This window comes from Branchiostoma belcheri, unplaced genomic scaffold (assembly GCF_001625305.1).
Source record: "Branchiostoma belcheri isolate BF01 breed outbred unplaced genomic scaffold, Haploidv18h27 scaffold40, whole genome shotgun sequence".
NCBI classification, from domain to species: domain Eukaryota; kingdom Metazoa; phylum Chordata; class Leptocardii; order Amphioxiformes; family Branchiostomatidae; genus Branchiostoma; species Branchiostoma belcheri.
Genome location: NW_017804021.1, coordinates 1,672,154 through 1,698,785, shown reverse-complemented (window position 1 = coordinate 1,698,785; position 26,632 = coordinate 1,672,154). Strand labels below are relative to the sequence as shown.

Below are 26,632 nucleotides of genomic sequence, written 5' to 3'. Positions count from 1 at the left end.
TATCCAGTTGCTTGAGTAACTGCTTTCTGGCGTATCTTGTTACCTTGATGTCTAACCTTCATCGACGTGTCAAAATATTGTTCTGCAATTTGGAAATACTTTCTACAAAATATACACTTTTAAGCCCTAGCAAAAGCCCATACAAAATTGCATTGAGGCTACACAGAACTCAGTGCCGAGTCATAGATGCTGTAAAAGGCCATTATGCAGAAACAAGCCCCAAGATGAGTCCTTTATTTTCTGGGTGGTAATCTAAAAATCAGCCCAGGGCCTTTCCAGTAACCATTTTCTGTCAGAATTTTGGGAATTTTTGCTCCATGAGGGTTAATATACATTGGGACAGGGTGGTTTTAACTCACTATGTAGATAAATGACTAGAATATTGGTTTAGAAAAATTGGATTTCCTACTAATCCTAGCCCTAAAAACTGCATTGGATGCCTTTAAATAAGTAAAACTGAAGACAGACTGACCAGGTGGTACTGCTTGCGCCCGTCCCAGGTCATGCTGATGTCTTCGCTGTAGTTCAGGTCGTCGATGCGCTCGATGATGGCGTCCATACGGTACTCCTTCGGCGCAACCTTGAAGTGACAGAAATCAGAAATTAAATCAACAACTGTAACTGGTACAATGCATGGCAGAGAATAGACAACAAGGGTAGATACATGCTCAATAATGGCGTACAAACAGTACCACCTTGAAGCAACGGAGATCAAAAATGACCAAAACAAACGGACACAAACCATCTACCAGCTCTGACTCTTATATATGTGTCAATAAACTGTATAGATGATGTTTTTTGTCTGTCTTTTATCTCTTCCTCGTGACCTTAATGACAAGTGGCCTGCAGACTGATTTGAGCCTCTCATGTGCAAGGTTTGGGTTGGTGTAAAAAAAAACTTCCAGTAAAAAAAAAAGCCCAATAAAAAAGTCTATAAACACGCCTAAATCAAGCCAAAACCCATATGTCTACTTCAAGAGTACCTCTTATGAACAAAGAATTGCATAAACAAACCTCTGAAATTATAATAACAGTAACAGTTTCATTAATTAAGAATGTTATAAACAAACCTCGATGAGGTGAGTGTAGACGCAGTGCAGCTCGTGGCGCCCCTCGTAGGTGTTGGGTCCGCTGTAGGTGATCTGCTGCTTGAAGAACTTCCCGCTGTAAGATTCAAGATGTCTTTATTGGTGGACAACTTTTGCAGTCACTGAATTGCACATGGTACTACACATGATTTTGATTTGTTCAGTTGACAAAACTTGATTGATGGAAGTAATTACAAAGAAATGCAGTACTGCTCGTAATACTCGTATACTCATAATACTTGGAAATACAAGTGGATGCCTGCATGGCAGAGAACTGATCAAAGGACAATTTCACGCAGTTTAGCTGCAGGACGTCTAGGTTTAAGAATAGTGTTTTACTTTTTATTGTCAAGTTGCTGAACCATTCTTGATAAATTTTAAAGTGTATCATTCAAGCCCCAATTCAGCCATGTAACTATTGTAAGGCTGCAATGGTATGTGTGTTGTAAAATGAATAAACCAGTTCCTAGTTCAGTTACACGTCTTTTGTTGTTCTGCAACATCAACAGCCTCAACATCGGAAATACCTACTTTCAACATAAGGTGATACACAAGAAGACATGGAGATCACCAAATGGGAGATCACTAAATACAGTTACAGTACCTGTACTTCAGGTCCAGGGTTGTCTCATACTCGACGTTGCTTCCCCACTTCAGCTCATTCCTGTTGTTGAGCTCGATCTTTGCTGGCACTCCAACCTCCATCATCTCAGGAATGGCGTGCTGGAAGGTGAGGTCCATCCCGACGTCGAAGCTCCCGTCCTCGGAGACGGTGTTCTCGCTCTTCCCCTCGAGGGAGGCGGTCCAGCGCTTTGTCTTGGAGGAGAACTCCAGCTTTCCTTCCCCACTCAGGCCCTTCCTCTCTACGTGCAGGTCTACCTTCATGTCACGGGGCACCTGGACAAATGATGCAAGTTCAATGATTTTATGCATCATGTATTATTTGGTTTTAGTAGTTAGTAATTTGTGTAACTTTACAGTAACGACAAAGTTGGATCTGCTGGAAAGTGTTTTGATGTGTTGTGGTAGTTTGTCCCAAAAGTGGATTGTCAGGTACTCAAATGTTCTCATTTTACTACTACTAACAGTAACTACTACTTGGGTTTTGGAAGCCTGAAACTGTTGGAAGCTGAAATTCTGGTTGAATGTTTGTGGGATGAATGGGAGCAAGTTATAATTGGGGTTCATGAACATCTCAACGTGCTGATAGCAAGTTTGTCTTTCACCAATAATTGAAAGGCCATCCCAATGCCAATTGTGCATCTGCTTAACAGGTGCATCTAATGAGCATGATATGAATCCTTTGTTGAAATAAAACAAACAAACTAACTAACCTCCACATCGAAGGAGTGGGCAGTCAGGATGGTGACATCGTGTGTCCAGTCACGCTGGTTCTTGCCCTTGTAAGTAACGTCCATGGAGGCATCAGACGATCCGTAGGTCACCTCCGTCTTGATAGCAACGTCTTCGTTACTCTGGAATGAATGAATTAATGAAAAACAGGTTTATTTCAATAATTAACTATTATAATGATAATAAACATTAACTATATCAATGTTAGCCTTATAGGTTCATTCATCTGTATGCAATAGATGTAGTGTAGCACCTTTGTAGAATTTTAGTATCTATACGACACATGTCAAACTACATTTTTATGTACTGCACTTAGCCCTGTGAAATCTTAAAATCTGTGAATTTTCATGTAAATACTAAGGGAAAACCCTAAATTTAAACATTTTGGGAGAGGTGCTAGGATTTTGGGGAGAGCGGGAGCACCTTTGCTTCATTGCTTGGGGAGAGCCCTGCAGTCAGAAGAGCGGACGAGGTTAGCCATTCAGTAGCTGAATAAGGAACAACACGTCCACTATCGTGCTGTTTCTTAAAACCTATAGATTCCTCACCTTGGGGTCCACCTTGACGTAGACCTTGCTGGAGGAGGGGAGAGGGAAGTCTGGGATGCTGTGGGTACCGGTGAGGGTCATCTCACGCCGCACGAAGCCGGTGTGGTGGCGGTGGGTCTTGTACTCCTGCTCAACGGTCATCTTCTGGTTTTCATTCATCGTGAACTCAAGCTGAAGATGCAAGAGATTCAAGATTTAACATCTGTGTCCATAATATCACCAGGGTCCATAATATCGCCACCTTGAGAAATAGTGTGCTTAAAGATATTTTTACTGCAACATACCCTAGGTATGTACATTTGATGTGTGAAGGAGTGCATACCAAAAGTATGTTGCAGTAAAAATATCTTGAAGCACACTGTTTTTCAAGGTGGCGATATTATGGATCCTGGTGATATTATGGACACAGATGTTACTCTATTGAACATTTGAGATTTTTATATTAGCTATCAAAAAAATCTCGAAATTTTTTGGAAAAATGGTGGGTCTTGTACTCCTGCTCAACGGTCATCTTCTTGTTCTCATTCATGGTGAACTCAAGCTGAAGATTCAAGATTCGAGATTACTTTCTTGGACATTGCAACGGGATCATCACTAGGAAGCTTTAAACAACTGCAAGATTGGGTGTAACAGATCATTCTGTTCATAGCTAGGTGCCTGCAAAGCTGGTATGTTACACTGAATGGCAGTTATAGCGGCTACACCAATACAGATACAGACCAATGTATCACGTCCAATTTACAAACAAAGTTTAAAAACAATTCACTACAAACAATATTTTACATAATAAGATGCATTGGCTACTTAAGAATATTGCAGTCTATAACTAAATTACGTCCAGTTTACAAAGCTTAAAAACGATTCACTACAAACAAACAGTATTTCACCTAATAAAAATATATAACTGTTACAATAACTTGCAATGGTTAAAACTGGTGCAACACTGTAGAAGATACCTTGGAGTTGACTCCTGGGCCCTCGAGCTTGCCCATTCCAGTCAGACTCATCTGCCTGGGGAGGGACATGTACTCAGGAAGCCTCAGGCCGTGGCGGAACTCGAGGGAAACGTCACTCTGCATGTCTCCACGGTACTTGTTCAGGACCTGAGAAATGGGAAATCAGTTTACTTATTAATGTTTAATGATATATATTTATATGTTGCAAGCTTTTTATTGATAGGTATTTCTTTTTCGTTGAATTTACAACATAACCAATGGATCATGGCCAGAATTGATATCACATAAGTAATCAATTATTTTTTTCTTTATTGGTGTTATTATTATTATACTTAAATTAGTATTAATTATATTCTTAATTATAAAAAGAGGAGAACATGAACAAGCCTTAGAGCTTTTTTATGCCTCCAGCACATTCTCTTTCATTGGTATAGGTTAGAACCCAGTACCAAGAACCCGCCGTACATATTGAAAAGAGTAGGGGTCCTTCCTAGCGCGAGTGGTTCAAACCTTACAGTCAGGTCTTACGCAGCTTGTACTCACTTGTACAAAACTGGTGTTATGTCTAAAGGCAGTCTATCAGTTAACCAAAACAAGCAAATAAACGAACCTCGAGCCCCCAGTTGAACTCCAGGGTGATGGGCTGGGTCTCGTCAACCTTGCCGTCCATCTTAAAGTGGAGCTTGCCCACGCCCTTGTCCTGGCTCAGGCCGGTAACAGAGACCTTCTTGGGCATCTTGAGCCCTTCACAGATGTCGCAGTCGTAAGGCTGCTCCACGGTCAGGTCCATTTTGCGCTCGGGGATGCTCAGGCGGGAGTTCACCACGGTCTTGTACAGCTTGTTGGTCCTGTCAGTGCCCTTGTGCTCAAAGGAAACCTGAACGAACAAAGGAATGAACAAGTGAAAAATGAGCATCACACACGTAGTGACAGTAGATACATGTATTATGATTATGTAGAATGGACTACATTTGTTATCCAAGTGACTATGCATCTACTAGGTGTACATGTCAGTAAAAACACGCTTGTTGTAGAAGAAGAAATTCTATTAGCTGTGTTATCTATTTTTAATTCTAAAGATCGAAAGACGGAAATAGTAAAAAACAAATTTAGGGGTGCTAAAATTTCAATCCCAATGGAGGTCGTGTGGTATAACAGCAAAGTACTTGACTGGGAAGCAAGAGGTCCCGGGTTTGAGTCCTGACATGCCACTGATCTTGTGCCTTTGGGAAGTATGACTTTCCTTGAGGCCTCAGGCTCAAAATGAAAGAAGAAGAAGATCCCTGACCTCTCCGCCGTAGACCTTGTAGGGAGTCATGAAGACGTCAGCATTGACGGCCATCTACATGAATTTCCTCACTTCACTCAGGTGAAAATGAGTATCTAGCTTCGGTTCGGGACGTGCCTTGGATAGGACGTTAAATGGAGGTCCCATGTTTGGGGAGAGCCCTGTGCACGTTAAAGAACCCACCAGACTTATCGAAAAGAGTAGGGGACCTTCCCGGTGTGAGTGGTTCAAACTTTGCAGTCTGGTCTCGGGGTTGACATCTTTGAAGAGGTGATAGTCACCCGTTATGTCAATCCTCCCACAAATGTGGTAAATCTTCATTAAAAAAGATAAATAAAAAAATCACTGACCTCTCCGCCGTAGACCTTGTAGGGAGTCATGAACACGTCAGCATTGACGTCCATCTGCCTGGTTTGGCTGCCGATCTTCTGGGCCGCGCCGAGGTTCACAACACGACGCTGCTCACGGCCAGAGTCACGGTTGTCCACGGAGCCGTGGACCTATCAATAATAACAGTCAGCACTTAATAACAGATAACCTTTATTGTATATTCATGTACAATAAAGTACAGGGGAACAGATGAAAAGGTAATATACATGTTTGTAGTAAAAACAGGACTATTGATACTAATCTAACTACATCAGCTCTAAAACTACTCTACTGCAGTGGTTCTGCTTCTTCTGTACAGAATAGCAGGTCCCTGGCAATTGTCCTGAATTGATCTGACATTACTTATAAATAATTACCAAACATTAAAATCATTGCCATAGTCCATTAGTAACACTGAAGAAGAGTGGTGGATGTCACTCAAAACGTCCGGAAATTATTCTCCGTAATTTTTACACAGTAGTAGGGTTTTAATTTACTATCAGTATTGTTTAACCATCATCAACACATGCCATCGTCATTTCTAACTTCATCTTCATCTTTGCCGGGGCTCTAAGATGTTGTACAAGCCCCGGCTACACCCCCATATAGCCCCTGATGGGGCACTTTAGGGGGGGGGAGGCCTTGGTCTAAGGCGGGCAGGCCTCCAGAACTTGAAATATGTTAAAAGCTCATTATATTAAAATACCTCCACGCCGAGCCATTGCTTCCTCTGCTGGGGGTTGGTCCACTGGGTATCCATGGAGACAGACTTCTTCATCTCAGCGTTGTCCAGGACGAAGTCGTTCTTGATCTCCATCTGGGGGACCTTAAGGTGCAGGTTGGTCTCGTACCTAAGACATTCATAAGAAACATTATTTAGCATCTCTGAAAAGATCAGGAGGTGGAGAATGGAGCTAGCTGGACACAGCATCTTACATCCTGAGCTGCCAGATTCTGTTTCTGAATCAACTCAAAAATGCTCATATTTTGTCCCTTTACAGTTGAGGAAAGTCCTTTTCTTCCTAGTTACAGTTTCTCCATCTATCAATGCAGTGGTTACAAATTCATTGTTTATTAACCCAGCCTTTTGTGTTGACTTCATGGCTCCAATCGTAGCATTTGGGGCTGTAATAGGATGCCTAGACCTGTTTTATTTTTTTTTCGCCCTGTCGCTTCATATTTTTTCTGAAAAAATCTGAGAACCAACAAATTAAGTTGAGGTGGCTCTACAATGTGATATCAAATTTAAAGGTGCAGGTTGGTCCCATACTTGTCCTGAACATTGTTGTAGATGAGGTCGACAGATGAGAGCTGTGTCTGGATGGTCTCCATCTCCCCGTGTTTTATTCTACATTAGGTCTTATTCAATACATATTTTACGTGTTTGTTATATTTGTACTTTGCCATACATTGTACCATGTGCAACTGTCGTGCAATAAAGTTCTTACTTGTCCTGAACGTTGTTGTACACGAGGTCAACAGAGGACAGCTGTGTCTGGATGGTCTCCATCTCCCCGTGGACGGTGAAGCCGGCGCGCTTCTGGTCGAAGTTCGCGGCGGCGCGGAAGAGAGTCTGCTCCTCGCTGTTCGGGACGAAAACGCGGATGCTGCCGTCCTTCTGGTCCTCGTGCCACTTCAGGGTCTTGTCAACCTGCCACTGCGCACCCTGCATGGACACGGAAATGGTTAGTAAACATATCGCAACATTGTATCTAAGATATTTTAGTAGCAAAAAAGTAACAATCCATACAGTGTTACACAACTAGTCATTGTCAACCTGCCACTGGGCACCCTGCATAGGACATGGAAACGGCAACTGTTGGCAACACACACACAGACACACACATTCACACACACACACACACACACACAGACATACCTGTCCTTGGTGCTGAACAACATACACACACACACAGACCTGTCCTTGGTGCTGAACACCATCCACACACACACAAACACATACATGCCTGTCCTTGGTGCTGAACACCATCCACACACAAACACACACACACACACAAGAACGCCACTGAAAGGGTAACCCTACCTGTTCGAGCTGGATGGTGCTGACGGCCTTGTACTCCATGGAGGAGGTCTCCTCAATGTCCTCAGCGAAGCGCATGCGGGTCATGGGGGTGAAGAGGGTCAGGCCTCCTCCCATCTTCATCAGACCGTTGTTGTTCTCTGTCTCATTCTTGTAGCTGATCTGGACAAGAACTGGCTCCTTTTCCTTTGGGGAAAATAGTGCAACAAAACATCTTTAACAACCTACATGTACATGTACCATTAACATTTAACTTTAACAGTTGCTTCAACTTTCCCAGCAACACATTGGATGAGACTACATTATGGATACTTGCGATGCAGTGTTACACATTTCTGCATACTGAGTTCCGAATATATTGTTTACAAGCTATTAGTAAGAGTATCAGCCTGAATAGAAAGCCTTCACTGCTTTTATACACTGCAATTGTTAGGGTTCAACAATAGTTCAGCTTCTATTACAATTCATGACAGTATGTACCAAGCTGCCACATTGTATATTACCTGCTACAGTTGTGCCATACAGTTTGTCTCTTTTACAAAGTTATATTCCAAGCCCAAACGCATATCTCCTGGTACATACCTTGTAGTAAGTGACAGACAGCCTTGTGTTGAGGTCTGTGTATGGTTACATACGTACATTACATTCTGGAATACACAGATATATAAGTTTGCTGCTAACCTTGTCGTAAGTGACAGACAGCCTGGTGTTGAGGTCCTTGATGAGGCCAGTGCTGTGCTGGTGGTGGAAGCTGAGCTCAGCGTCAATCTCCTGTTCTGGGTGCTGCACCTTCAGCTCACAGTCATACATGTACTGGGACCTGGGGGGAATATGTTAGAAACCATGAGTACAGTACATCTCGGCTCACAGTCATACATGTACTGGGACCTGGGTAATAATTATTATGTACATTAGATCCCGGAGTACAATAAAACTAACTAAAGGTAACTATTATAAATATCTGTCAATGTTAGCCCAGTGTCATACATGTACATGTGTACTTGGACCTATGTACTTGTCAGTCCCCTGTTGTACATGTACATTTACATGTACTTAGCCAGGTGTTACTACATGTATATAGTGACAATTCTTCCCTGTAAATATTTGCTAACCATTTGCTGTACTGCATGACTTTCAAAACGCGTTTAGACTAGAATAGAACAGAACAGAATAGAATACTTGCAACAGAACTGAGTCAACTTAAAGATGTGCCCTACAATGTATATTATATGTGGCAGAGACCTTCATGCTTGTATAGCATTGTTCAGCCATAACCAAAGCTGTAGGGCTGATATCAAATCTGATTTCACCATGGTTCATATTGTCAGGACAGAATAGAATACTAGTTACCTGTCAGATCCGTCGGTGGCTTCGCTGGAGAGGATGACACGCTTGAGGTTGTTGTCGCGGAAGGCGGCCTTTCCGTAGTCCAGCTGCAGCCCGGACTTGTAAACCGTCTGCGTGTTCTCGTGGTTGAGGGAGATCTGCGCAAAAACACACCAGATTGTAACAAGCAGCATAGCATTGGTGTAGCATAAGGTAGACTACTTGTAAACTGCCTGCGTGTTCTCGTGGTTAATGGAGATCTGCACAAGAACACGGGAGATTTGTAATTGGTTTTTCTTTTAATGCCTAGAGAAGTAGCCCAGAGAAGCTTATTCCTGTGGTTGGTGTACCACAATGGATGATACTGGGCCCACTCAATATACACGCTATCCACTACAGAAGCATCATGCCACTTCCCTACACCACAGTACCTCAGCTAGCTGATTTGCCAATAGTTAAAATGAAGAGATGTTGTCGAGCTTGAGCTGTGAACTGGTTGAATGATTCCAGCTATGTAACCTATGATGACCAATGAATAAATAACCTACCTTGTGGTTGAAGTCAGGGAAGCAAGAGAACTTGAAGTCGTGAGAGCCGACATACTTCCTGTTGGTAAGGGACTCGGGGCTCAGGTTGCGCAGCCTGAAAACGCATAAGAAAAACAACACTCATATTACACAAACCATGCAGTCTGCATATCCCTAAGATATAGCATTCTTGTCAAACAAAGAAACAGGCCACTGCAATGTCTTTGAAACACACCAAAATGATTTCAAAGCAAGTCTTTCAGTCACAAAAGTCCTTTGGAGGCAAATCTGTACCTGTATGGCTGACTAACTCCTCTGGAAAGCATGAGACTCATTTGACATACGGTAATTGGAATTTTTATGTGGAGAATATCAAAGAACCTAGAAGAGGTTGAATCTTTACATACTAGTATATGTTAGACATTGTAGATGTAGTAAGTTGGACTGGACTTAGATTGAAGAGCGTAAAAGTACAAGGTCTTCTATACATTAATTTAGCCTCCATGGCATGCCAAAAACTCGAGGTTTTGGGGGTCTTCAGGGTCTTTGGGAGCTTTTTATGTGCTATTTTCTGATTGCATATAAACAACATAGCCGGCCTGGTTGAATTACCCCGTTTTTTTAAATAACAGCCTAAGACCACCAAACCCCCAGTTCTATAAGCCTGCTACGGAGGCTAATCAGAAAACAGCCGAAGACCACCAAACCCCCAGTTCTATAAGCCTGCTACGGAGGCCAACATCAATTGAAAGAACTTTAGCAGCTAGAACAGAACTCCTAATGAGAGGTAAAACAAACAAACAAACAAACAAACAAACAAACGCACCTCTGGTTCATCTCAATGGTCTCCTTCTTCTGGTCGAAGAGCGAGTACTCGACCTTGAAGACGTGAGTGAAGACGTTGTCCTTGCCCTCAATCTCGGCGTCCAGGGAAGCATCGATGATCTCAGGGTACTTCATCTGAGGTTACGAAGACACAAATGAGCATTTGTCATTACTTCAAGAACAGAATGAAGGAGAGAGATTAGGAAGGAGGAGAAGAAATATTATTAAACCTGGTGGAGGCTAATGTAGACATGTTCAAAAAGGAAACAGGTACTTATCCAAAGTTAGCAATGCAAACAAGTGTCTGTCATTACTTTGCAATTAAAGAATGGATAAGGCTGAAGGAAGGAGGAAGGGAGAGAGGGAAGGAGGAGAAGAAGAAAGAAGGGAAAGCAGCTTCGAAAATCTGCAGCTAATTGAGATGATTTCAGGATACTTCATCTGCATGCAGTTATGAATGCAGAGATGCGTTCGTTGTTTAACTTAGTATATAAAGGAAGGAAGGAGGAAAGGATAGAGAAGGTAGCCTTGTAAATCTGTCACAAATTGAGAGCTTATTTCATAATTGACTGTGCAACTTCCCATAAGGAACACATTTTGTGTTACCAAAACTTTTTCGACCAAAACTTTTTCAACATGTCTACATTGCAAGTAGTATCCTTAGACAATGCTATCTGTTTCCAAAGATGCAATGAGAAAGAATATTAGGTAAGAGCCTCTCACCTGCATGTCGAGAGAGTAGGACTTCTTGTCAGCCTTGGTGGTTGCCTCCATGGAGGTGGAGAGGACAATGTCGTCCGACTTGATGCCCTGGAGGGTGAGGGTGAGCTCAGCCTTCCTGTCCTGCTCCCAGCCCACAACGCCGTTAGCCGTGATGGTCTTCATCTGTGGAACCTAAACAAGGCAACACACGAAGATGCAGAAATTAGTTGATGTAGTCAGACTTGATGCCCTGCAGGGTGAGGGTGAGCTCAGCCTTCCTGTCCTGCTCCCAGCCCACAACGCCGTTAGCAGTGATGGTGTTCATCTGGGGAACCTGAACAGGGAAACACACGAAGATGCAGAAATTAGTTGATGTAGGCAGACTTGATGCCCTGCAGAGTGAGGGTGAGCTCAGCCTTCCTGTCCTGCTCCCAGCCCACAACGCCGTTAGCTGTGATGGTCTTCATCTGGGGAACCTGAACAGGGAAACACAGTCAGACATGCAGATATAGTTATCTTTACCTTCAAACATATTGTGGCGTCTGTGTGGTGTAGTGGATAGAGCGTCCGACTGTCAAGCAAAAAGACCCAGGTTCAATCTCCAGGGCTGGACCTAGACATGTCCGGACTTGCACCCAGACGTTGTGCCCTTGGGAAAGGCACTTAACACGCATTTCCCCCCTCAGTCAAGCTAAGGTCCCAATTACGCCGGTGCCCGTCGGGAATGTAGCCCCGGCTGGCCCCGGCCGGGTTCAGGAGTCGAGCGGGCATCGGCTGTCGTGGTCACAATTAAAAGTTTCCTTCAGTAGCATTTTGTTAGAAATTTTGTCACCCTCTTTGGTCGGTATCCGGCAGGCACCCGGCAGGTACCCAGCAGATTTTCTGACGATGTCTTGTATTGACCTATACGTAATGCAGAATTCGAATTTGTTGTGATCATTTGATCTGTGAGGCCACACATTTTACCCGGGTTTACGAAGTACACACCTTTATTCTGTTCATCTGGTCTGTGACGTAAGAAATGTGTCCCGGTGGAATGCCGGCAACCGGAGGGGTACCTCTCGGTGTTCTCACGATGAGGTCACGGCGTCTTTTTGTCAGCGGGGCCCGGGTAGAATTTAACTCAGAATTAAATTCTTATCGGGGCCCCGACGGGCCAAAAAATAGCCCGGTAGCCGCAGGGTGCCCCGCGGGGCCACGTCGGGGTCCTGCCCGAAAGTGGTAAAAAACAGCCCGGGAACTACCCGCCAGGGCCCCTTTTCCCAATTGGGACCTTAGCTTTAGAGGGTTCCTGGGCCCTACTAGGGTTTGGGTTGGCGTTAGGAAGAGCATCCAGCCGTAAAAATCTTGCTTCAAAAAAGACTTGTACCTGGTGCAAGCACGTCTAACCCCCGGTTGGGGGAAAATGACGTTAAATTTGGTTTAAAAATATTGTTTTTGCTCTGTTTCTTCTTCCTCTTCTGTTACAAAGACGGTCAACACATGGAGATCCAGTTATGCTTAACTTCGCAGAAAGAGAACATATACTGTTTTTATTTTGTTTTATCTTCTTCCTCTTCTTCTGATGCAAACAGATAAACCAGACGTCTGCCACCATGGTAACTAGTGCTGTAGCAGACAGCCTATGGTGTTACATTATGTAGCAAGTGGTAGGACAGAGATGGAGGGGCTGGTCAACTTTCATGAAACAGACTGAGTGTGTTCGAGGAATCTACAGAGCAACAGACCATTAACTCAAATTAAGAGCAAGTTTGCTGCGATTCGTGGAGGTAATGTTTGTAATTCTTCCAATTTTCAAAGTCAAGATGGTGTTGCAGCAAGGTGCAGTCCCAAAATTGACAGGATTTTAAACAGAGGAGCTTTAAAAATTCCCACCTTAATCTCCAGGCTAGGCATGTAGCGCCAGCTGCCCTGCAGTTCCTCCCATCTACATCATGTTATATAACATACGGTAATGTACAGTAACATAACATAATGTGTAAGGTACATGTACATGACTAACCTTAATCTCGAGACTGGGCATGTAGCGCCAGCTGCCCTGGAGCTCTTCGACCATCATCTCTCCCTTCAGGCTGTACTGGTCCTTCTGGTCAATCGTCAGGTCAAGGTTCACAGACTTGGTCTCAGCCTGGTCGTTGTAGTTTCCTATGAGTGAAGAAAAACATCATACATCATTTATGAATACATGTAGTTGTTCTCAGTAGTACCTGTGTTTCATTTTAAGGTACCATGTCTCATACATGCCATTATTTTGCATTCTATCATATTATTATTGTTTCTTTTTCACTTAAAAGCCTGCTCCTTGTAATGATTTCTGTATTTCTGTTAGAACTGTTTCATTTTGGAAAAGTAAAAAGTTTGATTTCTTATGTCTTGACCAAATGTAAAGTTTTATCAATCTCCACCAACTTTCCTGTTGGGAAGTTATTTGTTACATACAGCTGCAAGGAACAGCCTTCGAAGCTCTTGTGCAGTGTTCTTCCTGTGCAGCTATGATCATGTTCGAATTCTTACCGTTGAATGTGAGAGATTTCTTGGGGTGCTGCATGGACATCTCCACAGCCTTCCCAGCGATGTTCAGGCCGGCGTTGAGCTCCATCTTACGGTCGATGCGGGACCCGGGCGTGTCCAGCAGGAAGTGGACGGAGTAGGTGTTCTCCTTCTTACCATTCACACGAGACTGTGCAAAAGAAAACCAGTGTCAGTGAGAAGTAGCTATGATATGCTGGACCAGGTGTTCCTTGAGGGCCTGTGTGTCCATTTTCTGTAAGACTTAGGGAAGCTATTTTGATTTACCATATTTCGTATGGAAAGCATTTTTATCCCTGTAATTTGCAGCAAGTTGGAATTTGGAAGTTGGACTCCCTGAATTTGGCGTAATTCGTGGGAAGTTCCTAGTGCTGAATTTAGACAATCTTTAGACAATTCTATTATCTAGACACTATGACAACTTTAAGAATGGCGAAAGGACTTAAAGTCTCTTACCGGCTTGATGTTGTAGCGAGCCTCCATGACGTAAGAGTCCAGACCAGCGTCAGCCTTGTTCAGGGTGACAGAAGCACTCATGGGGCCAGTCAGGGGCATGTAGGGGGTCTGGTCATCAAGTCTGCAGAAACAAGGAGAAATACAGTAAGGTTTACCATTCCTTCTGCCTTTACAGAGGGTCAGGGGCATGTAGGGGGTCTGGTCATCAAGTCTGAGTACAAGGGGAGAAACTTATGGTATGTTGTTAATCTCCGGTAACTTACAAAATGATACTTCAGTGATCAAGAGATGGTTGGCAAAAGTCTGTCTCTAGAGACAACAGCACAATATGGTTGAAGACTAAGGAATGGGTATATAACAAGCCTCTGCTCCAGATTCAACAAAAACAGACAATAGGTTCGGCCAACTATTAGCATTTACATCAGTGTGTTGACAGTCACTCTGCAGAGTATGGCGAGTCTATAGCAGTAGAGCTACAGCGACAGAAGGCTCCCAAGAGAGAAGTGACTTCCTGGGGTTGGGGTACTGGACCTACTGAAACATCGTACTGGACCTATGGGGTACTGGACCTATGTTATATCTATATGATCTCTACCTTGGGTTGGGGTACTGGACCTCTCCGCACATCTGCAGGCCGAAGGTCTCGATGCCCCAGGTGCCGGTGCAGGCGCTCTCGTCCACACGGCCGGCCTCCACACCGCGAACTTCGTACTCCTGGTCCTGGTTTATCAGGAACACCTTGGACCTGCGGAGGAGAACAATATTTATCAGATTTTTTTCTTTAAAATCTAGTATTTTTGGACCGTGATAAGTTTGGTCAACAATCAGGAACACCTTAGACCTGGGGAGGAAAAATGTATTTTATTTGAGGTTTCTCTCTTTGGACAATAGTCAATATCAAGAGAATTAGATGGTTTCTCTTTTGGCCACATATAACTTGATCAGAAGTAAATCTTAGATGGTATGGTAATCATCTTAAATAAAGTTCTAGCTGAGAGATTTTTGTGTTGGATCAAAAGTTTTAACTTAAAAGTTTAAACATGTTTAACCAACAAAGATGAACTTTCATGGAAGTATCATAGATAAAAGTCTGTCACAGTTGCGGACTAAATTTTCAGAGAATTTTTTTAGCTTTAAGGCAATTTTAATTCTCTAAGTCTTGGTGACTTACTGGACGTTGACGATCTCCATCTTGTCGCGCGGCATGTTGAGTTTGACCTCCAGGTCACTGCCCTTCTTCAGGATGATCTTTCCGTCGGCGAAGGTGGAGGAGTGGAGGGTGGTCACCATCTTCATCCCGCAGCGGGCGACGTGAGCGTCGATCCCCATCTCACTGGCGATCTCAACGGCAGCACTGTGTGAGGAAAAAGTCGTGAAATTATCGTGAAATTGTCGTGAAAGTGTCGTGAAAATGTCGTGAAAATGAGAAACCATCTTCATCCCACAGAGCGCGACGTGAGCGTCGATCCCCATCTCGCTGACGATCTCAACGGCAGCGCTGGTGGGAGTGGAACATCGTGAAGATAACGTGAAAACGTTGTGAAAATAACCTGAAAATGTCGTGAAAAACTGAGGAACCATCTTCATCCCGCAGCGCGCGACGTGAGCGTCGATCCCCATCTCGCTGACGATCTCAACGGCAGCGCTGGTGGGAGTGGAACATCGTGAAGATAACGTGAAAACGTTGTGAAAATAACATGAAAAACATCCTGAAAGCCATGAAACATCGTAGAAACCGTGAAAACATCCTGAAAAGGTCATGAAAATAACGTGAAAACATTGGAAAAGGTCCTAAAATTAACGCAAAAACATTGTAAAAATTACAACAACAAAAAACATCCTGAAAACCGTGAAATCGTCGTGAAAACGTAGTGGAAACCGTTGAAACATCGTAAAAACCGTGAAATCATGGTGAAAACCGTAAAAAAAAGCGGTTGATCGTGGACTACTTCTTCTTCTTCTTGGACTACTAGTATACATATTGAACCATGTTCGAGCATGGTTAAGGATAAGGCAAGGCTCTGCAGGATACAACTAGACCCTTACCTGGGCATGACCTGTCCCTCGATGTGCATGCTGCGTGGGCTGAAGCCCATGTTGCGCACGTCCATCTTGCCGGAAACCTTGACGTTGGTGGTGGCGGTTCCGTTGATGGCGAGACGCAGAGGCAGACCCGTGCTGGTGGGGACGGTGTGCGTGGAGTCCAGGAACATCGTGCTCTTGGTAATCTGTAACAAACACGGAAAGTTGCAACGTGGCAAAATGTAGCTCTAGATCTCGTGGTCACCTGTACGAAGCAGCGAAAACGTTAAATGTAAAGTTGCAAAATTGTATACATGTAATGTAGCTCTCTTTGTGTTGAGCCCAGGAACATCGTGCTCTTCGTCACCTGTAGCAAACGCGGAAAACGTTACATGCAAAGTTGCAACATTGTATGTAGCAAAACGTGGTTTCAAAAACATGGTCTATCGACTATCGGTTATATTGTGCTGTCGTGTACTATGTGGGTAATCAGGCATAGCACTCTTGAACCTTTGACCTTTCCCGGCTGACCCGGCCGTCAGCCATAATGAAAGCCCACCCAAATCTCGTCTTGGCCACATGCCCGATACACAGCAATGTCACGCGCGAAGTAGCAACATTGTTTATGTGTGATACAACGTAGCAAAAATGTAGCAGCTATCCTCGTGCCATTAGATAGACTGTCGGTTATACTGTGCGGTCGAGTACTATGTGGGTAATCAGGTATAGCACTCATTGAACTTTTGACCTTTCCCAGCTGACCTTTCTCACTACTGTGAGGCTCTACCTGCCTGGCTGCCTGGATAATGTAGCAAAATGTAGCTCTCTTGGTGAGTGTAACAAAATGTAGCGGACGAGAGAGTGGCTAACCTCGTAGTCCTGCTGCCTGGCATTGAGCTTCACCATGTACATGTAGAGTTACAACGTAGAAAATGTAGCAGAATTGCTAAGTTGCCAAACGTAGCAAATGTAGCAAAATGTAGCAAAATGTAGCGAGTGAGATCGAGAATAGCTAACCTCGTAGTCCTGCTGCCTGGCGAGTTTCATCATGTAACGTTACACATGTAGAGTTGCAACATAGTATAAACGATAATGTAGCAAAATGTAGCTCTCTTGATGAGTGTAACAAAATGTAGCAAATTGTAGCGAGATGCTAACCTCGTAGTCCTGCTGCCTGGCGAGTTTCATCATGATCTCCATGACGTTCCAGCCCTGCTGCTGAGCCCGGATGTCCAGACCCTTGAAGTCGCCGTACAGCATCTCGTCTCCGTACATGCGCACGTAGTAGGACCCCTCCGGACGGTTCTCCTGCTTGGCGTTGAACTGGGGAAGGGGAAGGGAAAGATGTGTCATGGTCAAGTTCACATCTAACTAGTAGGTTTTATACTATTCGTACGTTTGCGCTATGTACATCAAGAAATACAAATGCTGTGTAGAATAGAAATATATAACGTTATATCTTTTCTAGCCACTTCCGACAAGCGACAAACTGTTCTCATAGCGGACCAAGTCCCCTGGCATATCATCTGTCTATTTGGCCGATCTGTACTCTTTCCAGCCGCCTCCCGAAGCCTGGCTAGATTTTTTCCACAAGGGGCCGTCCTTGTAACCACCAACGAATCAGCAATATATAGGCACACGACCTGCATATTTGTTTTCCATCGCATTTATGTGAAATAGTCAGTACTACTTGGTAATGGAAATGTATAACGCCTCTCACTGGACAAAGTTTTAGTTCGTATGAGGTCTTCAGACACACCTACGATATCTGACCCTAAGAATGTCTTAATAAAGTACCTTGCGGTGGACCTCCTCCAGCTTGTTCTCCTTCAGGACGGAGCGCTTCTCCTTCGTCTTCAGCAGGTTCAGGACGTTGTTCTCGGGGAAGTAGCCTTGGTGGCCGAAGAAAGACTCGGCCAGGTAGCTCAGGCCCTCGATACGGCCGCCCACCTGTGAGGTAAGATAAAATAAGGTAAGTTAAAATTTTACCATCTTTCCTTAAGTTACTTTACAGTCTTCACGTAAGCTATGAGCAATCTTTAAGTGTTGACTAAAGCAACATACATGTACTAGCCAACTGTGTAAAAATCGTATGTGGTTGCTTGCTTCAGACTGCTTCAATCATAGACCTGGATACGTGTATACTTAATTACCCTACTAGCTTTCATAGAATTCATATACAAAAGCTATCCTCCCTTTCATAGAATTCATATACAAAAGCTATTCTCCCTTGAGTTTTCAAAAGACGCATACTATACGTCAGACTCTATAGCTTATTTGTGATATTGTCTTTATGTAAAAAAGGAAGAAAGCGAGTAAGCAACTGGGTTGATAGTTTTTTAATAAGATCCGGTCTCCAGCTATGTGGCTACTCGGTCTAATTGTACTGAACAACTGAGTTGATACTAAGGAAAGGTGAAAAGTATGACCATACCTCGAGCATGTTCATCTCTGCGCCGAAGACCATCATGGTGAGGTTAAGGTGGGCGCTGCGGGGAAGGAAGGAGGTGTCGGAGAAGATCACGCCGGTCTGGGCCTCGCCTCCCAGGTTCCAGCGGTCTGGAAAAACAACAGGAGAGCGTACATAAGATAACAGTAGCACAAACACTAAACTCTAATCCAGGACAGCCTGGGCCTCGCCGCCAATTTTCCAACGGTCTGGAAAAATAACAGTAGTGATGAGTTGCTACGTCAACCGTCGTTTCACTCTGAAAGTTTTCATCTTCGTCAATGACGCTATGGTAATGTATTTTTCGTTTGGTTAGTTGGTTAACACCTTTCAGCCTTTGCGTTTAGCTCATAATTGATACAATGTAGATGGGTAGTGTCGGTTGCACGTTACGCTTCGGCAACGACAAAAAAAAGTAAAACAGAACATTTTACACATCAAAGAAGATACTTTCACCGACATACCGGTCCTTGTAGATGCAACATTCCAAGCGAGTAAATAGCAATGCAATTCAGGCTACTTCGCGTCCTCAATGACAATGTTAAAGAAGAGAAATTTTCTCCACAAAGAGAGGAGATGCTGTTCGAGGAACCCAAACTTAATTCAGTGCTTAGAAGTGGTCTCTTGGCCTCGCATTTTGCAAATTTGTAAGAAAGGCATTTTTCTCTCACCGGAGAAGACGGATCCAGTCCAGGCGGAGGAGAACTTCCTCTTGTCTCCGGTGAACTTCTTCTCCAGCTCGCGGTTACGTAGGATGTCGGACACTGTGCTGCGCCACTCGTCATCGCGCTTCAGCACCTGCTGCAGGTCGGACCACACGTAGGAGCCAACTGTGGGGGGAAGAAAATATAAGATTTTAGTCTCAGTCACGTTTGAGACTCAGGCAACACAGAACCATGCCTATCTAGACCTATGCCTGAATGGGTTGAGGTCAGGATCAGACACGGTTTTGGATAGTTTCCATGCACGTATCCAAGAACATTAAGTAGATGTGCCCCAGGCACGGTTCTGGACACGTGGACTATCCAGAACCGACAAAATTACCCTGCAAAATTACCACTAGCCATGGGCCGAAGACAAGGCTACATCTTCCAGGCAATGTTGCTCAGGTGGACAGCTTAACGCTAGGCAGAAGAGAAGAATACATCTAAGATGTCCAGAAGCTACCACATAAGACAGTGACGTACCCTGAGAAGAGTCCTCGGAGTCCATGGCGCGCTTGACGATCTTGAAGAAGTCGTGGGAGGGGCAGAGCGCGGCCTGGATGTAGGCGGCGATGCGGACCTCGCTGTCCTCCTCACGGTTCAGGAACGTGTTCGTCAGGGCGGTGCGCTGTTCAAGGGGGGATTCAAGAAACTCGGTAAGACGTTTGCATTCTTAGTCTTAGTCCGGATATGTGTGTGTTGCTGCAGTTGATTCTTAAAAATTCAGAAGGTTAAGAATCCAGAAGGAAGGAAACTTAGAGCAGCTACTCTATGCTGTGTTACTTCTTCTTTGTCACTGTCGTGTGTCTGAAGTTTGAATCTTTAAGTCCCAAATTAAAGAAGTAACAAAGACCCGTTACTCTTGCGGACGGAACAGGGCAGGCGGCAGAATAAAAGCCTATGTGTTCAGAGCTTGTCTGCACTTGTTTCAATCTTAACGGTGTTACGAAGGAGGAAGTAAGACCGGTTACTCACGGGGACAGAGCAGGGCAGGCAGCAGAATGAAACACTATGTGCTCAGAGCTTGTCTGCAGGTGTTTTAATTTTTACGGAGTTTAAGAGGCCCAAAGGAGGGAAACCTGGAGCATGTAGTCACGGGGACAGAGCATGGGGTGCTTGTCTAGCCTACACTTCAGGGAATTCCAAAAGAAGGAAACGTGTATCATGTACTCACGGGGACGGAGCAGGGCAGGCGGCGGAAGGCCTCCATGGCAGCGCGGCGGACGGTGACGGGGTTAGCCTCGGTCAGGACGCACTGGGACAGTGTGGGGGCAGCGGACACGGCCTGCCCGGCGTTACCGATGGCCTTCAGGGACATCATCATCTGAGGAGAATGGGGAAACAAGTCAGTCGTCATACTAGTACATCGTTGTTTGTTTGTTAGTTAGTTTATCAAGATCTTAATTTTTTAAGACTTTACGACAACTACTTGTAATCTTCATTCCATTACTCCGTGCTTGTATTCTTGACTAAACAGCTTCACTTGCCTTTAAGCTGTCTTTACTCTATTCTATGACAATGTAGCAAAGATATTCTTTTTCGTTCGCTAACTCACTCATTCAAGTAGTCATTCTTTCCTGGCCTAACTCATCCACTTCGTCACTCGTTCATTCACCAGTTCTTACCTTCTCCTCCTCCTTGTCAGAGAAAGAGTGGCACTTCTCCCCCAGGTTCCTCTGGAAGACGGCCAGAGCGTTGCGGATCTCGGGCCGCTGGGCGCAGTCGGACTCGGCCTGGCAGTACTTGTGGATGAGGGCGGAGAGAGACAGGAAGGCGGAGCGGCGGACCTCACGACCCTCACACAGGGGCTAAAGGGGAGAGAAGGACAATCAGTAAACATCTACAAGAATTTGTAGTGGCGCAACCACAGAACTTTCGGCTCGGAACCAAGATGTCCCGAGTTCGAATCCTGCCATGCCACCGAAGTTGTGCATTTGGGAAAGGCACTTTGCACGACTTTCCTCACTTCGCTTAGGTGCAAATGAGTATGTCTGTTGTCCGTGCATTTGTCAACGTTAGTGGCGGCATAAAAAATAAGTTAAAAAAAAACTTGAGTGTGCCGTCGCCATGTCTTGTGATAAATGTTGGAATAGAAAAAAAAGTCCACAGTAGGACAGACTTCCAGGTACTAGTACTTTTGACCCATCTAAAGTCACGTCAATCCGATTTAATAATGCAGTTTGCAACTTGACGGCAATATTCACTCTTTACTCCTTTAATTTACCGATTGAGAAGGTACAAAAAGCATGTTCAGCCGCTTAACTTTTCACTGGAAGTTGCTATATAAAACCCACCTGCAGTTCCGCGATCATCTGCGGGGTGGGGTTCTTGGCGAAGACCTGAGCGGCGAGCCAGGCGTCGGCCTGCTCTCCGGTCACCTCGCCCTTCATGTACTAAGCGCACTAAGCAAGAACATAAAGCGCCCCTGTTCCTACTTTTCGCAGCTAGTACACACTCTAAAAGTTGTTGCATCAACCCACCTGCAGTTCCGCGATCATCTGCGGGGTGGGGTTCTTGGCAAAGACCTGAGCGGCGAGCCAGGCGTCTGCCTGCTCCCCGGTCACCTCGCCCTTCATGATGTACTCCTTCACAAGGCGCGCGGACGCCTCGTTATGCACCAGCGGGATGGCGTCCAGGGCGAACTTCCTGATGGTACAAAAACAAAGTTTTGTCAGAAAAAAAAAGATTCACTGCAAAATTGTACTGTATGTGTTCCAGTGTCAAAGCGTCCATGGCGATTTTTCTGAGAACGGGAAAAAAACTTCGTCAGGGATTGTCACAAATTAGAAAAAAAACAGTCACGTTGATGTGACCAGGGGCAAGTGTTCTTGGGAGACTTAGTATTAAAGGACGGCCAAAGTTGTTGCTGGAAAACGAAGATACCTTCAATGCAAAAATGAAACTAAGAATTCTTTAACCTACCAATATGGCGGACGCTGAACTTAGACTTCAGACGGAAAGTGACGTCATAGTCACGTGAGTGCAAACGCCATACGCCATACGTACTTCACCTTGTCGCGGTCGCTTTGCAGACTTTACAATATGACTTGATTTTTTAACCCGCCAACATGTCTGACAGAAATTGAGTCACGTGAGTGCAAACGCCCTACGTCATTCATACGTACTTCATCTTCTGCGGGTCGCTGTTGCAGATGCCCTCTGCCCTGGCGACGGCGGAGCGCATCTCCTGCACGTTCATGGCGCGCATCTGGTACACCAGGCGGCTGAACAGGGCCGGGGTCTCGGGGCGCACGTCCTCGGCGGTCTGGGCGCACAGGTCCCGAAGGGTCTGCTCCACGCGCCCGGCGGCCGACTGGGAGTCGCGCGAGTCGTGCTCGAACCGAAGGTCGGAGCGGCTGAAGCCTAGACCAGACACTGCGAACAAGAGGTGCGTTTCAAATTAAGTTATTTGAGTTTCACAACGAAGAAAACTAGATTTAAAGCAAAAGAATTGAAGACTAGAAAAAGGTAACATTTCCAAAGCAAAATCGTAATTATTTACCTTCACATCGTCTAGCAAACAAATTACTGCTTTGTTTTTTTTTACTCAAATATTAATTCCATATGTATGGTGACCAGCCCCTTCCACGATGCCCTGCTACTTGCTACATAACGTAACCCAACACCACAGGGTGAAGAAGAAGAAGAAACTGAGCAAAAACAATATATTTTCCTTCTGCTAAGGTAAAGATAACATTATGATATTAATAATATTATAATTTGGGTGAGTACAATATTTTTGTGTTGGCCTTTACTGTTACGTTGAAACATGTTTCATAAGCGCAGAGAAAGAAGATTTTACGGATAACTTACGGAGAGAAGACTTGGTGCGCGGCCTCTGCGGGGTCAGCTGCAGTGTCTGTGTGCTTCGCACGGTGGCGCCGTTCTCCCCGTGAGAGAAGGGCCTGAGCAGATGACGCTCGGTACACGTCACGGACTCGATCACGCTGTTGCTGTCGATAGTGTGTGTGCATTCCTGGTTGCTGTCCAAAATGTGGGGGCGGTCCTGGAAAAAAATTTAAAAAATTAAGAAAAACATGTTGCATTACATTTATAATAATAATTGTTTATTGATTGATCGATTATTACAATCTCTAGCATGTGGTAGCGCAACTAAAAAAAGTAGCGCTGAATTGTATGCTAGTGTTTAAAAACACAGAGAAACAATTTTGTAGTTGATAGGAACTTTTTAACTTTTTAGAAGGACGGGGGACGTTACAGGCTTTCTGGCACCTTTGACCCTTATCCGAGTCACGAGTTTGTAAGGTCACGTGTGGGATGTAATGGGTCATTCTACTTGATGAAGGCTATGGTCGAAGTTTGACTGGATCCCAGACTCACTTTTTGCACGTTTTTGCATGTTAAATTTACGGAATTATTTGGTTCTCAGTCTAGTGAGGCTAGATACGTTTTTATGATACTTTTAATTAGAACTTCAGGACTGCTTGTTGTAGACGTTAGCCTGGATCCCAGTCTAACTACCGTGGGTATTCAAACATTTTTGCACGTTACACTAGTGAACTTAGCCTAGATCCCAGTCTCGCTGCCGAGGCTATTTAAACATTCTTACACGTTATAACACTAATGAACTTACGGACTGCTTGTTGTAGAAGTTAGCCTGGATGCCGGTCTCGCTGCCGAGGCGGCGGTCGGAGCAGCGCTGGAAAGTCTTGGTGCGCTTGTACTGCGTGGTGAGACCGCGCTCGTCAACAGCCTCGTACTCAACATCGCAGGCACCGGTAACGTCGGTCTGAGAACATGAGAGAAGAAAGTTAAGGTTACGTTTATTTATTTATTTATTGGTTTGGCTGGTACAAAACAGCCAGGGCAGCCCAACTAGCTTGAAGCTTGCCCTGGGAAAAAGTGTGTTTAAATACATACATGTAACATAAAGGTTACGTTAGTATTAGAGATCAAGAAGTGGAAAAATTAAGGTTTGGCAAAGGAGTGAGTTTGACTTCCTTGGGTCTTCTTCTGGCCTCAAATGTATCCATAGAAGATGATATGCACGGAAATATGTCTTTTTACTCTCTGACACTCGACAATATACGCTCAGACCACGCAAGTAACCGATTATCTAGAGCGCAAGACCTCTTAGTAACCTTGACATTGGAGACTATGCAAGTTTTATTTAGGTTTCTTCTTGTCTTTTTCTTCTTCTCGATGGTTTTGTACGTCTCTTATCCGTGACTTTACAGACGAACAAAGCGACCAAAAAGACGCTTTAAAACGAGCCGAAGCTACAACTCTTTTTGGAGACTATCGGCCGTTTTTACCCCGTGCAACGTGATGAGTAGGCTGGAAATTACTGATGGAAGGCCAGGGTTCTATAGAACGATCCCGATCGAACGCATCGAACCCTCGACATGTTCCATTTCGAACACAGAACACAGAACAGGGGGTTCGACGCGTTCGATCGGGAACGTTCTAACGTTCTATATTCATGAACCCGTGCAACGTGAGTCTGGCCCACGTGCGACCCCGGCCCTAACCCTGCCGTGTGAACAGCCACGTGTCACCCGGACTTGACAGAAAATCGATTTCTTAGTTCTTCTGATCCTAGATTTTCTTGAAGAATTAGACGTTGAGTCGTTATGTCTTAAAACGCTTCCAATTTTTTCCCTTCATTTTGTGATCACGAGTGACCAGCAGAAACTTTTTAACACGTGGTTGTGATCCAACGTTTTTTTTATTTAGTCCGCAAGGGTTCATTTTATAACTTTATACTTACTGCTATCGGCGTTTTCTTTGTGGAATGATAACGGGCCTTGTCCTAACCTTTGTTCTTTTTTTTTCTAGCAGATAAAAAAACTGCTAACGCTACTGTGGCCGGTTTAGACGCCCAACATTCCTCTGTTGTTAGGTTGAAAACGATGACCAACCAAGCTAACGTTTGGGAAGCAAATACTGGATATCGATAACTTGTTACTTATTCGTTCCAATTTTGATGATTGTGAGGATCTAAGGTTTGCAAAAGCAAATCTGACGATCGATTTTGTTAGTATTTGCTCGCTGAGGCGCCGTTTTTTGATGACTAAAGCTTTTGTGCGGCAGGCAAAGTTCGCAGGTTATGTCTACAGGAGTCTTACACAAGCGACCTCAAGTCGTTTTAACAATAAACGATGATGGTTACTATTCATGTAATTAGAAAATACATGGAAAAAAAGATTTTAAAAAATGGTAGGAAAAAATAGGGCAAATCTCTGGTTTCAAAAGAAATAATTGAAAAGTACATAAAAACTGTATAACGTTTTGGCTTTCCACTTTCAACTTCGGAATATAAAGTACCTTCATGTCTAATACTTGAAGATGTCACTGATTAAAATGGTATAACCTTTTCGATTACTTTTTTTCTGAGATGAAAAGGGAAGGGACAAAATATGGTCTTTCTACACTCAACAAAATATCGGCAAAGTTAACGTTGTTTTCGTCTTCATAACGTAGTATTAGTTACGGAAAATCTTGCCATAATTGAGGCATACCAAAGGTTATTTTACTTCATTACTACAAACGGTTACACACATTAATTAGGACAGAAGTTCCTCTACACGTCTCTAGCTGTCCCGCATACGGACAATGCGATCCTTCCGTTACCATGGCAACAATCTTCTGATTGGATAAGCCAGCCCCGTGGGGCACGTTCTCTCCGCCGTCCGCCATCTTTGTTTGCTGACCTTGTGTGCTGTCGTCAAGGACACTATCTACTGTGTGGTCAGTTGATCGATCGAGGTTAACCAGAGGTCAGACAGTTAAACTCGACTGGCCATTGTGATGTCGCAATTTAGAAGCAACCAGTACGTCTTTTTATCTTTTTTTTGGGGGGGGGGGGTCATAAAAACGTCATATGAGGTCAAGGGCATTCTGCACACTGAGAACATCCTTAGGAACTTTTCAGTAAAAAAAAAGGAGCTTGGCGGCCGAACCGGAAATTTTGTGCACGTGGTCAGTTCACACGTATAAACTTTTGAGACAGAGTTGAACTCTGACCGACTGCTTGGGAGCTTTGTGTCCCAAAAAGTGGGTCATTTTTCCCGACAAAGGCTGTGGTGATGTAAGGCTAATTTTTAGATTATTTTTAGCGGGGTTGCTACCCGGGCCATCTTCCTGTTGGCTCCCAGGAAAGAAGCTAGAATATTGGACCTAGCTTCCTGTGTCTGACCTTCTGTGGTCTGCGGTTAGGGAATTCCTTCCGTGCACGTGATGTCAACTTAGCCCCTACCAGGCACCACGGATCGCTGGAAAAGTTGTTGAAATAGGCCAAAATAAAGGGAATAGTATACCAGGGAGTTAGCCGGCCAGTGAGGGCACATTTTGCAACCCAAGGATGCGGCAAAATGAACTCTCAAGCGACGTACCAACTCCCTCGGCATGTTATCTCTCTCTGTTTGGCCAATTTCTGCTCTTTCTAGCTGCTCCCGAAGCCTGATAGAGGCTATTGTCAACCAACTG

The 26,632-nt window shown here is 44.4% G+C and overlaps 1 protein-coding gene across 1 annotated transcript in view; it reads right to left on the bottom strand.

Moving 5' to 3' along the window:
* The window catches only part of LOC109477618, a 59,320-nt gene that overhangs the window by 27,345 nt on the left and 5,343 nt on the right, over positions 1 to 26,632 (bottom strand). Inside the window, exons 6-39 of the mRNA XM_019778963.1 lie at positions 23,778 to 23,933; positions 22,997 to 23,189; positions 22,309 to 22,558; positions 21,748 to 21,829; positions 21,478 to 21,561; positions 20,809 to 20,991; positions 20,358 to 20,507; positions 19,667 to 19,811; positions 19,151 to 19,309; positions 18,465 to 18,589; positions 17,828 to 17,980; positions 17,189 to 17,353; positions 16,055 to 16,236; positions 15,180 to 15,362; positions 14,604 to 14,753; positions 14,009 to 14,129; positions 13,538 to 13,703; positions 13,026 to 13,168; positions 11,045 to 11,215; positions 10,323 to 10,456; positions 9,518 to 9,611; positions 8,994 to 9,127; positions 8,325 to 8,463; positions 7,647 to 7,829; positions 7,051 to 7,268; positions 6,309 to 6,453; positions 5,584 to 5,733; positions 4,556 to 4,822; positions 3,946 to 4,092; positions 2,990 to 3,160; positions 2,423 to 2,563; positions 1,693 to 1,985; positions 1,071 to 1,164; positions 473 to 580 (exon numbers count right to left, since the gene is read on the bottom strand). Of these exons, the coding sequence (XP_019634522.1) occupies positions 473 to 580; positions 1,071 to 1,164; positions 1,693 to 1,985; positions 2,423 to 2,563; positions 2,990 to 3,160; positions 3,946 to 4,092; positions 4,556 to 4,822; positions 5,584 to 5,733; positions 6,309 to 6,453; positions 7,051 to 7,268; positions 7,647 to 7,829; positions 8,325 to 8,463; positions 8,994 to 9,127; positions 9,518 to 9,611; positions 10,323 to 10,456; positions 11,045 to 11,215; positions 13,026 to 13,168; positions 13,538 to 13,703; positions 14,009 to 14,129; positions 14,604 to 14,753; positions 15,180 to 15,362; positions 16,055 to 16,236; positions 17,189 to 17,353; positions 17,828 to 17,980; positions 18,465 to 18,589; positions 19,151 to 19,309; positions 19,667 to 19,811; positions 20,358 to 20,507; positions 20,809 to 20,991; positions 21,478 to 21,561; positions 21,748 to 21,829; positions 22,309 to 22,558; positions 22,997 to 23,189; positions 23,778 to 23,933 (5,379 nt within the window). The remainder of the gene's footprint in view (positions 1 to 472; positions 581 to 1,070; positions 1,165 to 1,692; positions 1,986 to 2,422; positions 2,564 to 2,989; positions 3,161 to 3,945; positions 4,093 to 4,555; positions 4,823 to 5,583; positions 5,734 to 6,308; positions 6,454 to 7,050; positions 7,269 to 7,646; positions 7,830 to 8,324; positions 8,464 to 8,993; positions 9,128 to 9,517; positions 9,612 to 10,322; positions 10,457 to 11,044; positions 11,216 to 13,025; positions 13,169 to 13,537; positions 13,704 to 14,008; positions 14,130 to 14,603; positions 14,754 to 15,179; positions 15,363 to 16,054; positions 16,237 to 17,188; positions 17,354 to 17,827; positions 17,981 to 18,464; positions 18,590 to 19,150; positions 19,310 to 19,666; positions 19,812 to 20,357; positions 20,508 to 20,808; positions 20,992 to 21,477; positions 21,562 to 21,747; positions 21,830 to 22,308; positions 22,559 to 22,996; positions 23,190 to 23,777; positions 23,934 to 26,632) is intronic.